Source organism: Schizophyllum commune (genome assembly GCF_000143185.2).
Source record: "Schizophyllum commune H4-8 unplaced genomic scaffold SCHCOscaffold_20, whole genome shotgun sequence".
Lineage (NCBI taxonomy): Eukaryota > Fungi > Basidiomycota > Agaricomycetes > Agaricales > Schizophyllaceae > Schizophyllum > Schizophyllum commune.
Window position 1 is genome coordinate 1 of NW_026089557.1, and position 11,361 is coordinate 11,361.

General features: G+C 57.3%; 5 protein-coding genes across 5 annotated transcripts; 2 read left to right on the forward strand and 3 right to left on the reverse strand.

Moving 5' to 3' along the window:
• Positions 1-310: 310 nt before the first annotated feature.
• SCHCODRAFT_02595070 (uncharacterized protein) lies at positions 311-2,055 on the reverse strand (the record flags this gene model as incomplete). The annotated part of the gene is made up of 10 exons (XM_003025865.2): positions 311-529; positions 576-632; positions 691-741; positions 797-1,081; positions 1,130-1,180; positions 1,229-1,309; positions 1,361-1,477; positions 1,699-1,781; positions 1,810-1,905; positions 1,977-2,055. 10 exons carry the CDS (start codon positions 2,053-2,055, stop codon positions 311-313), a joined length of 1,119 nt encoding a protein of 372 aa, XP_003025911.2.
• A 944-nt stretch (positions 2,056-2,999) lies between these two features.
• Positions 3,000-3,586, forward strand: SCHCODRAFT_02754047 (uncharacterized protein). Its single transcript, XM_003025873.2, has 3 exons — positions 3,000-3,143; positions 3,190-3,308; positions 3,359-3,586. The coding sequence occupies exons 1-3, from the start codon at positions 3,036-3,038 to the stop codon at positions 3,462-3,464; spliced, it is 333 nt and encodes a 110-aa protein (XP_003025919.1). The 5' UTR covers positions 3,000-3,035; the 3' UTR covers positions 3,465-3,586.
• Positions 3,547-5,245, reverse strand: SCHCODRAFT_02595072 (uncharacterized protein; the record flags this gene model as incomplete). The annotated part of the gene is made up of 5 exons (XM_003025864.3): positions 3,547-4,216; positions 4,270-4,515; positions 4,576-4,758; positions 4,809-4,928; positions 4,976-5,245. The coding sequence occupies 5 exons, from the start codon at positions 5,243-5,245 to the stop codon at positions 3,746-3,748; spliced, it is 1,290 nt and encodes a 429-aa protein (XP_003025910.1). The 3' UTR covers positions 3,547-3,745.
• Positions 5,246-5,461: 216 nt separating this feature from the next.
• On the forward strand, positions 5,462-7,765 carry SCHCODRAFT_02522123 (uncharacterized protein; the record flags this gene model as incomplete). Its single annotated transcript, XM_003025872.2, has 7 exons — positions 5,462-5,561; positions 5,650-5,810; positions 5,862-6,143; positions 6,287-6,355; positions 6,407-6,479; positions 6,674-6,872; positions 7,252-7,765. The coding sequence occupies 7 exons, from the start codon at positions 5,462-5,464 to the stop codon at positions 7,763-7,765; spliced, it is 1,398 nt and encodes a 465-aa protein (XP_003025918.1).
• Positions 7,766-8,382: 617 nt separating this feature from the next.
• Positions 8,383-10,473, reverse strand: SCHCODRAFT_02522101 (uncharacterized protein; the record flags this gene model as incomplete). Its single annotated transcript, XM_050343487.1, has 10 exons — positions 8,383-8,445; positions 8,492-8,599; positions 8,670-8,839; positions 8,891-9,122; positions 9,181-9,269; positions 9,323-9,417; positions 9,633-9,767; positions 9,815-9,936; positions 10,041-10,099; positions 10,284-10,473. The coding sequence occupies 10 exons, from the start codon at positions 10,471-10,473 to the stop codon at positions 8,383-8,385; spliced, it is 1,263 nt and encodes a 420-aa protein (XP_050196888.1).
• Between the last annotated feature and the right edge of the window lie 888 nt (positions 10,474-11,361).

Genomic DNA, 11,361 nt, shown 5'->3' on the forward strand with positions numbered 1-11,361 from the left:
CCCTAACCCTAACCCTAACCCTAACCCTAACCCTAACCCTAACCCTAACCCTAACCCTAACCCTAACCCTAACCCTAACCCTAACCCTAACCCTAACCCTAACCCTAACCCTAACCCTAACCCTAACCCTAACCCTAACCCTAACCCTAACCCTAACCCTAACCCTAACCCTAATGAGTTTCACCACTCATAATGGGTTTCGCCAGAATCGTGAAACCCATTGTCGACTTCACTCGTCAGTCACTAGATTGCTGATCAACTTAGTGATCTGCACAGCCACACGGTTTGAAACCCACGTGAGTTTCAGGGATTATATATATAGGCGGCCGGTGAGCATACAAGCATATACTGTGGGATGGTCACATACAGGAATGTGCACCCTTGTCTGTTTCGCCCCTCCGCCCGCAGAACTACCTACAAGGCGACGCGGGCGCCCGACCGACATGGGTGAGGCAGGATCTTGAGTGAGCGCGGCAGGCACTGGGCACGGAGGGGAGTTTCCCTCGCTGTCCAGTTCTGGTTCCGTGCGCTGTAACAAGTTAGCAGACAATGAGAAGCCATCTATCATGACGCACTACGGCGCTGGTTGACCGTTCGCGCGGGCGGTACAGGTCCATTCCATCGTCCGACGGCTAGATACATGACAGACAGCTGCGGCAAGTGAGCCACAACGACTTGGGACATGCGTACCTTCATTGTGGCCTCCACCTCAGCACTATCAGCGTCTACACCGGGCGGTTCCTGCGTGCGTAGTCAGCATCCAAAAGCAACAGAAACGACGGACTAATGCACGCACCCCATCCTGGTAATCCTCACGGTCGCTGCTCTCGTCATCTGCTTCCTGTCCACCCGCGGCCGCCTTCTCATCCTCCTCTCCATCAGCAGCCTCCTCATCATCATCGGCCTCCTCATCTCCACCCGCATCCTGATCTACACTTCCTTCATCCGTATCGCTGTCGACGTAGGCCTCATTTGCGCGATTGACTTGTAGCGGCTCCTCGTCGCTGCCGTCCACCTCCATTCCGGCCGCATCGGTGGTGCTATCCTCCAAGATCGCTTCCGCGCGCCGCCAAGACCCGTGCTGATTATATGTCAGATAGAATACATGTAGCCACCTATATATCCGCACCAATGAATCCCCCGGCTCGCCCATCTGCACGTCACCCGCATCGATCACGTTCTAGTGAGATAGTTAGTGTGTGACGCTCGAGATGATCCCATTACACACCTTGCCATCGAATCCGTCGGCGACCACACCCCAAAAACCTGGAGGATACTGGCCTTCGGCGGCCGCCTCAAGCGAGCCGGACTTGGAAGATGATGGTCAGTGAGTATGTCGATGCGTGTGAGTAAGACATACCCATCCATCCGACTTTGACTGGCTTGGCTGCTGCGCGAGCTCTCGGCCTTGAAAAAGCTCCTTTATCTTGCCCTTATTCAGTGCGAGCGCCGGAGGGAGCCCGGGAGGTGCGGGAAGCTACAAGGACGGTTCAGCAATGAGTTGCAGGGATCGAAGGACTGAGGGATTTTCCTCTCTACTCCGTACGCGGGGTACGAGCCGGTCACCCTGTAAAGAGGGATGTAAGCGTTGGTTAGCACACTTAGCAATGCTACGCACTACGGGAGCATGGCTTCCTCCGTCCTCATTCCGCTGAGAGCCGTGAGCCTACGTGTTTTAGCACTGCACAGGTCACTTACAAAGACGGTCGCGGGATCCTTCGCGGGATTCCATCTGGTGTCCGATGGGCCAGGCGCATAGTCCTTAGATGTGTCAGAGAACGCTGGCAGGAGGCAGAAATGAGCGCGCACCGCCAGATTGACTTGTTTTTTGGCCTGCGGCTTGGATCGCTTCCCGGACATCGCGCTGCTGCTGCTGATCACTGAGCGATAGGCGTTGAGACAGACCTACGGGGCAGATGAGCATAGGATACAACCAGCAGGCTGGGAACAGCAGGCGATCGCAGTGCGGAACTTACCTGCAGAGGTCGCGCACAGTGATCGCAAGACGCAGGAACAGCTAGCGGCATGCGCTGGCAGCGGCGCGCACAGCCGCATCCGCATGCGCCCGCCCGCATGCGCCCTCCCGCATGGTTCCGCATGCACGTGCCGTGCGTATGCGGCCGGCCCGTACGGATAGACGGTCCATATGGCATGCCGGCACCGTGACCTCGGGACCACGGATTAATGGTGCCGTGAGTCCAAAAATTAAGCGACATGGTCAGTTGATTCGCCAATATCCGCCACCTGCCCATGAGCACTGCTTGGGCATCCGCAGCCATGCAAACTGAGGGGCTTGCTACACCTTAGATAGTTCACTCTGATTAAAGAACAGGCTGATCGCCCTAATAAAAGGATCAGCCAAGCTATCAGTACAATAGTCAGAGGTGCCTTGGCTTACATGTGTTCTTACTACGGACTTGCGTGTCCAGCCTGGTATCAAAATATTTTGCCACCGAGTATAGGACACGACGTAGTGTAGAGTAACATTAGCTGTGCTGCTGGCATAACTCGTGTACTATACTACCGCCGCCAAGACTGGCAACATATTGTCCAGTATAAATTAGCAGATTCGTTCTGCTAGTTCAGCCGCTCGGCCGTCCGGAAGATGTGCGGGCATGCCGGCGCACTATATTAGCAGACCCAATGCGCTAATTTGTGTGCGAAGCGGCCGAGCAGTTGCCGTGTCACCTCGATTTAACCAACTCACTGTGCAAAGTTAGGCACCCGGTCGGCCGGAGCGCATCCGGTCGCTCAACTTAATGAATTCATTCTGCTAATTTTGCCGACTCGGCCAGCCGGGTGCGCAACTTAGCGCGTCGTGTCCGCTAATTCAGTGACATCATGTTGAGTATGCTGGTTGGAGTTCACTTTTCACCTTCACCACTGACATTTAACCAATCTTTTTCCTTAACTGTTGACCATATATTTATGAAAGAGTTGGAGTGGTAGGGCAGTTGGATTTCCGGAACAAGCGGTTGTTACGGGGATAAGATGGATAGGTCAAGGCCAGTGTCGGGCCTCTCGATAATGCCAAGATGGACGCCCTCGACATCCTGACCCTTGCGAAGAACATTCTCGACCTGGGCGAAGGTATTCGTGAGGTCACGGTCACTGCGGAATTCGTCGCACGCGTCGCCATCCTCGTAAGTGTCCTGTTCTCCTTTGATTCGTCTTATAACAATTTTTCAGCGCTCCGTCTTCGTCAAGAAGCGTACCGTGAAGGACTCTGATGTCAAGGCTTACTGGGAGGAGGTCGACAACCGCCTTGCTGACATCAGGAAGGACAAGACGAGCTCAGATATCTCACGGTGAGCCTATATCTGCCCTTACAGTGAGAATCCAACTAACGTCGCTATAGCATCATTTACCGCTCCCTTCGCGTCGATATCGATTTCTATGGTAATGGTGGAAAGGATATCAATGTCGCTGCCATGCCCTCTGCTCCATCCTCCATGTTTGAGTAGCTTACTGTTGTTTCGTGAACTTTCGTGGATCTACATACATTCTTTAATACTTAATGCTTTACTTCATGTATATACTCTACTAGTGAGGCTGAATACAGATGACTTGTGATGATTGCACACCCCAAACGACGCGAGTGAGTGAGAAAATGAGCCAGAATTAATATTTCGATACGAAGCTAGCTGGGTATCGATACGAGGGATACCTCCTGCTGTCTCGAGCACGACGAGGGATGTCTATCGAGAGATGTCACTGGCATATCACGTCTCGCGAGGTCGGGCTACTACTGTTTCAATGCCCGGGGACGTCTCGCGGGATGTCGCCCGACATTCCGCAGACCACGCCGGAGGTCATCCGCCGGATGTCCGTCCGACCCCCGCCCAAGGCCGTGGTGTACCAAACGGTGAGATAGTACCTTAGAGTTACTACCCCACCAACTGGAGCCGATGTCGACGCCGAAGACGCTGAGCGAGATGAAGAACAAAACGACGAAGGCGAAGAACAGCAAAAATTTGTCGAGGATCTTCTGAGCGGAGCCAACGTCGCGCATCGAGAGGCAGCGGCGCTCCTTGTAGACCTTGACGAGCGTCTGTTTAATCTCTGCGCGCGTAAAATCGCCGTTGTTATCCTTGTCGAAGACGCGGAATGCCTTCTGCGCTTCTTCGGGCGAGGAGAAAGCCGGGTTGAGGTCCTCGGGCAGCAGGTACGAGCGCTTCGGGTGCTTGAGGCGGAAGTACAAGATACGGGCGAGGCGCTGTAACCAGCATTAGCGGGGATCGTATGCCGAATTCAGAGGGAGAAGCATACCTTGGCCTCGCTCGTGCTGTTGACGTTCCAGATAAGCCCGTTGTCGCTCTGCTTGCCCTTATAGTTGCGCGCGTCGTGAAGAACGACCGTCTTCAGCGCCTTTGCAGCCTGCGTGAGCACTTCCGGCGTCTCGTCGCCTGGGAGGCCCGTGCCAGTGGGCGGGTAGCAATGCAGCGAGAGCGTATTCGTCAACGCAGGCGTCATCGGGCGCGACGAGCTGCCCATGAGCTCCATGTACATGTCAGCCTACTGCGACGAGCCCGCGCGGTTGAAGAAGCTCGCGCTCTTCTTCCTGTGGTCCCTGACCTTCTTGTCCACGAGCGTGCGGTCCTTGTCGTCCTCGCCGTCCGCGTCATGACCGTCGTCCGTGTCCACCTCGCGGCTGTTGCGCTGCTCGCGCTTCTTCTTGGTGCCAAACTCGAAGCCGGTCTTTTCGAGCGTCGGAGTGTTGAAGCCGAACTTGTTGAACCCCGATGAGCGGGAGCGGTTCTTGGGGCGAAGTCGCGGTGGCGCTCGATGACGCGCAGTGCCTGAGCCACCTCCTCAATACGCTCCTCAAATGCGGTGCGGTAGAAGTCAAACGCGATGGCGTGGGACAGCATCTTCTGCAGGCACACGACCAGGGCGAAGAAGAATAGGAACTCGATGACTTGATAGACCTACGACGGGTGAGCGTGATGCGATAGTCAGGCCCGAGCGGACTTACCCTGTCCAGATAGGCCGCCTGGCTCGTCTCCTCGTTGTTGGTGTCGTACAACTTGAATATGTGGGCGAAGATGATGACCCAGCTCGCCCAGCCACTCGCGGCGTACAGCAGCGGCTTGAACGTGTTCTTGACGGACACGTAGAGCTCGATGCGGGACTTGATTACTCGCTGACGTGCCCCCAGACGAGGGAGATGAAGAGCGTGGCGATGATAGTGCATTAGATGTGTATGGTCTCGCAGGAAGACGTCAAAGAACAAGGCCTTCCGCATGCGGCGGTTTCCCGACGGGCCAGTGACGGTGTGACGCAAGCGTCAGGTGACCGCGTTGACCGCGCGGTCGGCCTCCTTTGTCCTTTGTCGTTACGGCCGCTTGTTCGCGAACGCGCTACTTCCTCGCCGCAGCTGATAACGCTTACCGACGCAAGTTTACTTTGACGCGATCGACGACACAGACCATCTCCCGACCCGAAACTCACAACGTGCACCATGTCGCCTCCGACGATCGTCCCCGCCCCGCAGATCGCGCAGCTCTCGCCCGTGAAGGGCAAGGGCAAGCGGAAGAGAACGCTGACGCTGGTGGATGGAAGTGAGCTCTTGAGCTTACTGGTGAAGGACACAGCTGATGGACTCAAGACACCCTTGACCTGAACGCGTCGCTGCCCGTCACCCCCCAGGTCCGTTGGCCACCTCTCCCTCACTCTATCCCCTCCCCTCCCCCACTTATCTCATCCTGCTTCGCACCTGCATTTGCTTTCCCCAGATTATGGAAGCCATGCGTCTGCGTATCATTCAGCTCGAGGAGGAGCTCGCACAACGCGAGAGCGGCGCGTCGCAGGTACGTACATCCGTGAAGTCAGGATATGTGATCGCTGAACCCCCTTCGCAGACGTCCGACGCGCGACCTGCCAAGCGCGCGCGCGTAGATAACGAAGACGCATCGGCCTCCGCCTCGACTCCGAGCGCCGCCACGGCGAGCGCGTCGACCACGAAAGCTGACGCAGCAACCGCCAAAGCAGACGCGAAGAAGCGCAAGATGCAGTTCAAGACGTTCTTCGATCGGCTCAAGAAGGAGCTCAAGTCGGACGCGGTCAAGTTCCAGGGCAAGGGCCCGAAGACGATCAAGTTCGACGAGGTGCTCGCACCGGCGGATTTCGAGGGGCTTTTTGGGGTGAGTGGGATGTTTCATCGTGCCGACACGCCTCCTCCCTATCCTCCCTTCGTGTGCATTGGCCATCCCGTTGCGCTCCCCCCTCCCCTTTTCTCTCAAATTTACTCTCTACGCTTCCGTCGTGCTTGCTGACACTCGCGTAGGGCAAAGGCACCCTCATCCAGCCCACGCCGCAGAACAAGCCAAAGAGCACGGTGACGATAATCAGTTATGTGCGTATGCGATTCTTTCCCGCGTTTTCCACGCTAACCTACCTTCGCCAGACTGCAGGGCAGGTCGCGGACCTCTTCGAGGGCGAGCTGAAGGCGCTGAAGGGGAACCGGTGGACGGTAGGCGGTGCGTTCACGCTTCTCCCTGTCTCGCCCTTATTGACCTCCTACGTCGCGTCCCTCGCCCTCTTCACTCTCCCTCTGCCTCGCGCCCCACCCCCTTTCCTCATCCCCTCCCTCTTGATCTTTCCCCATGCGCTCGCGACCCTTCCATCCCACACCTCGCACGCCCCACGCACATTCACTAACAACATCCCCCAGGCCTCCCCACGCGCAACTTTGGTGGCGGCTTCTTCGGCGGGGGTCACATGACGATGAGCAAGTCGCGCAAGACGGGCGCGTGCGACGTCAACGTGCTCGGCCTCGAGGTCTCGTACTCGAAGAACAACATGAAGTGCACGCTCAAGTTCGACGTGAACGAGGTGGGTGGCGGGTCTGAGGGATATGAGGATGATTGGTGGTAAGGATGTGGTGGGGTTGTGTTGCCTGCGCGGAATGTGGAACGCGTTTTGCCTCAGTCTTTTGCTTTCAAGTACGTTCCTATAGTCGCCTAGTGAGTGATTTGTGCCCTTGGATGCGCTTGCGGCTGACGCTCTTGCGTAGTGATAGTTTCGCTTTATTGTGCTTATCGTTCGTACTCAATGCTTTTGCATATACTATTACCTTCCGCGAAGACGCGATGCTTGATTCCGTCGAGCGTGAGCCATCCACCCGACGCGGTACTGAGTCACTCCGCACGGTACGCGACCACACGAGGTGGTCTTCGCCAACGTGAGGCAGTATCTCACCACCCAAGCTCTTCTCCGAGTCAAGCACCTTCAGCTTCTTCACCTTTGCAGGGCGATTGACTCGCAGCTCATACACTCTCGCAAACGCGTCCTTTCACCTCGACGCGTCCACGGGCTGCTGGCCGCGTCCTTGCTTCCGCTTCACGTAGGCTTCCGTCCCTTCCGCGGGGCGCATGCGCTCCCGATGTCGAGGGTGATGCACATCTCGGAGTCGATCAACGCTGTGGGCGATGAGGACTCCGAAGCCAGGCCCACTTTCCACGCCACAGAAATGGACGAAGAGCAGATTCTTCCAACAGACGGACACCGCCAAGGATTTCCTCCATGGTTTCTGGATAAGCTGAGAGTTAGTCGACGATCTCAAAGTCTCCGGTTGATTTCAGTCGACGCTGACGACGCGGCGCCTCTAATGGAGCTGGGGCCTGAAGCGCACGAGGTCAACCCGGAGAACGACGAGCCCGCACGACGTCTGCTTTGCGGTGGATGTCAGTATCATGGTGACAACGACCGGCTCGAGCGTGCGCATGTGTCCATCGTGCACATTCCTGCATGCTATGCGATATGATAGAGCCTCGGCTCGCGCGTCTTCGAGCTCATACACAAACTGACGCATGCCCCGGGGCGAAGGGGGATTGAGGTCGTGGTGGATCTCACTAGTCCTCCTATTGGTTTCGGGGGACGTACACACAGTCAATGCGCGAGAAACGAATTCGGTTGGTTCAGCGCGCCCGTGCAAGCGACATTGTCGGAAAGCGAACGACGAGGTCAGGATAAAGGTGCAGAAGTACTTTTGCTGAGAAACAACCCGAAGCCGAAAAAAAGGTCGGATATGCTCACGATGTAATCGGAGGAGAGAACTTGAGCAAGTAACCAAGCGCTGCTCGAGTCTTGGGTGATCAAACGTTGGCGAGGACGGGAAAGACCGCCGTATCTGTAGCTCCCGAGAAAGTAATAAAATTCTACTGCGGCAGGCTCGACGAGAACGAGTCGACATGCATGATTCGACCGTAAAGTGATACAGAGAACAAGTAAAGGATCAAACCGACGATTCCACGTCCTGAAAGCGCTCCGACCGGTATCGGTATCGCAGCGGTGCCCACGCATTCTCGCTTCCGCTCTGAACAAATATGAGAACACCGGTAAGGATTCTTCCTTCTTGTCAACAACCACTCACCGCAAGCGTCAGTCCGCCATAACGAGCGTCCAGATAACCCGCCCGTACACGCTTGGCTCCGCACTTCTGCACTGCGCCCCGAAAGTGCGGATAGTGTTTGTCCATCAAGCCACGCACGACGCGCGCAGACGACCTATAGAAGTCTACGTCGGAGGAAAACATCGGCCTGTCGAGTTTATAGTCGAGCATCTGGCTGATGGAATGCGCGGAAGCGCTGGCGACAATCTGTGCATGGTCAGTGGCGTGTCCTCGCTTGCAGATCACGACGGGCGAGGGAGAAGGAGCGGGTACGCACATTCTCGAACAGCGCCTCCTCCACGGCAGCTACACGCTCTGCGATGTCAGAATCGGAGTCGGATTTAAGCAGCCGCAGCAGCGCCGCCCAGCCGACGAGGTGGTAGCGCGCGTAGTGCTCGAGCTGCGCGGCCGCCGTGTGCGCGCCCTGCATCTCGGTCACGCCGCGATCTGGAAAGTGACAGCTTAGCGCGCCGGCATACGACGAACATTGGCACTCACGCGCAAACGCATGGTCAAAGAACCCGACTAGCGCCAATGATCCCAGCAGGAACGATGGCACCAGCGCAATTACGCTATAGATGATGAGAACGATGCAGTCCAGATCCTGGTTTGGCGCTTGGGGGGTAGCCGCCAGCAGGAGGCACGCCGGGATGAAGGACACGATCTTCAGCATCTCAATCAGAATGAGCGTCTTATTGCCCGTTCCGCCGCGCAGTCTCGCGAGGTCGCGCTTCAGGGGTAGATGTGTGAGCTGCGAGAGCAGATCAAAAGGGAGCGGTAAAGCTTACAAAGGAGGGAACGGATGAGTCTCCCAGTGCGTTCAGGTGATGCTCGATCGTATGTGCGAGGCGCTCGACTTGCTCGGCACCGGGGTCTGCTCGCGCGAAGGTACTCAATGAGGGGGAATATCCCACAGACCAAGATGCGCACCCTGTCGAAAGAGCGCGATCTGGGCCGCAATGTCATCCTGCGCCCGTCCAAGCCCGCCGATCCACGCCAGGCGCGCGTGCATGTTGTGCACCCCTCTGACAGAGTGATCAGCACGATACTGTTACCAGCCCGGAAGGCGCTCGCCGCGCACCCGCTCAGTAATCCCGTACACCCGCTCAGTACCCCCGAGCACAGGCTCAGAGTTCGCGACGCGTCGACGGCGGTGGGGATGGCAACTACGAGATCGTGTGGATAGCACTGAAAGCGGGACCGCCAACGGCGCGGCCCGGCCCCCGACTCGCGCACGTACTGCCCTATGGCGATGACCTTGAAGAGCGGGTCGACGATGCCCAGGTCGGTGCATGCCTCCTCGAGTACGATGTGCAGATCACGCTGGAGCTGACTTGGGGCATCCGATGCGCCCGAGTCATCGCCTGTCTGCGCGCTACGATGAGCATCATAGAGGATAACGGCATCGAAGGCTCGGCGTACAATGTCTGAGGTATCTGATTGACGCCCGGGCCCCTCGGCGCGACGCTGCGCAAAGGAAAGAAGCCGCGCGACAACAGCTTCAGCCAGTCCGTCCCGGCCAGGCCGGCACAGGAGCGCACGATCTATCGATTCGAAAAGCGGGCGCATGTCCACGAACTCGTGTGCGAACTACGCCCGGCACTGTGTCAGCTACCCGTGGGGGACGTGAAGCCCGTCGGGAACGCACCCGCTCTTCTACGCGGCCAATTATGCGCAAGACCTGCCGCCGACGATCCTCGTCCCAGTCTTCGCACGCGAGCATGTATTGTGCAAGCGCAAGTAGCGCATTCCATAGGAGAAGCCACCGGCGAGAGCGCTCACGCATGTGATGGATGTTCTGCTTCATCAACGCGGCAGGCGAGTCGTCTGTGTAAGACCCCGTTCATGAGATAGTGCTCCGGAGGTCAGTCGAGGAGATTGCACCACACACCTTTGCGCTTAACGCAGTACCTTTCATGGGAACATACGATTAATCCGCCCAGAGGTACGCTAACGAAGATCATGTACACCCAAGGGAAGAACCATTCCCAGTCAAGGAGTCCCTCGCGGTAGCCCATAGCGCAAATCATGGCGAGTAATCCGATCATGAAGTGCAACAGCATGACGAGTGCTCGGTACATGACGCGGGGGAGACACAGCGGGAGCGTTCGTGCGGCACCGGGCTATGGGACTGTCAACCAAGATCGCCGACGGACAGCCGAGATGTGAGGAGGCAAAGGAGAGCATACAGTGGGCGTCACCTGCATTTCCGCGATGTTCCGCTCGAGGACTTGGCAGAAGTCGACAAGGATCGGACGGTCGTCTTTGACAGTGCCGTGTCCCCAAGGATATTCTGCAAGCATTGAGACGCATATATGCGCGGCGATCTCGACGACGCACCTCGCGCCCAGCGCTCACACCTCCGAACCCGTGCGTAGCTCCTTTCGACTTCGTCCTGCGCGACGCTGAAACCGCCAGCCCACACGATCCAGTCGCGCGCCTCGTCATGCAGGCTGGGCGATCGTGGCGCTATGTAAGACGATGGCGGGAAGTGTCAGGAAGAGCTCGTACTGTTGCGTGAAGAAACCGGGGTCGACGCCGGAGTCGAAGCGTATATCCAGGGCGAGGGCGTCGACCATGCAGGCCGCTTGGTATCGTACCGTCGAGCATAATTCGAGTTTGTCGCGGTCCGGTCCGTCTTTGAAAACATAGTCGCACACGACGGCGCGGTCGTCGGCATCGAAGGCATTCAAGACGCCCAAAAGAACTTCCCGAGCGCGCAGGTCATCAGGGGAGTCGGCTGGCATATCTGCAGACATGGGGGAGAGAGGGGAAAATGGTGGATACCGGCGTGTCGCGCAGGCGAGTCTTTGTGGCGGACTTTGAGCGCACGTCACGTCCACTCGGACATCCTCGGATTCGCGGTGTCAGAAGGCTTCTTCGCTGCGTCCATCCTAGAAAGCTCTCTTCGCATCGTATCTCATCGAGCCAGACATATTTCCCGAGAGCGACTGCATTCTGCGTACGAC

Bases quoted from the DNA above. Each gene is read 5' to 3' on its own strand.
- SCHCODRAFT_02754047 (XM_003025873.2), top strand. From the start codon at position 3,036: ATGGACGCCCTCGACATCCTGACCCTTGCGAAGAACATTCTCGACCTG. The intron at 3,144-3,189 runs GTAAGTGTCCTG...ACAATTTTTCAG, and splicing joins TCGCACGCGTCGCCATCCTC to CGCTCCGTCTTCGTCAAGAA. The intron at 3,309-3,358 runs GTGAGCCTATAT...ACGTCGCTATAG, and splicing joins ACGAGCTCAGATATCTCACG to CATCATTTACCGCTCCCTTC.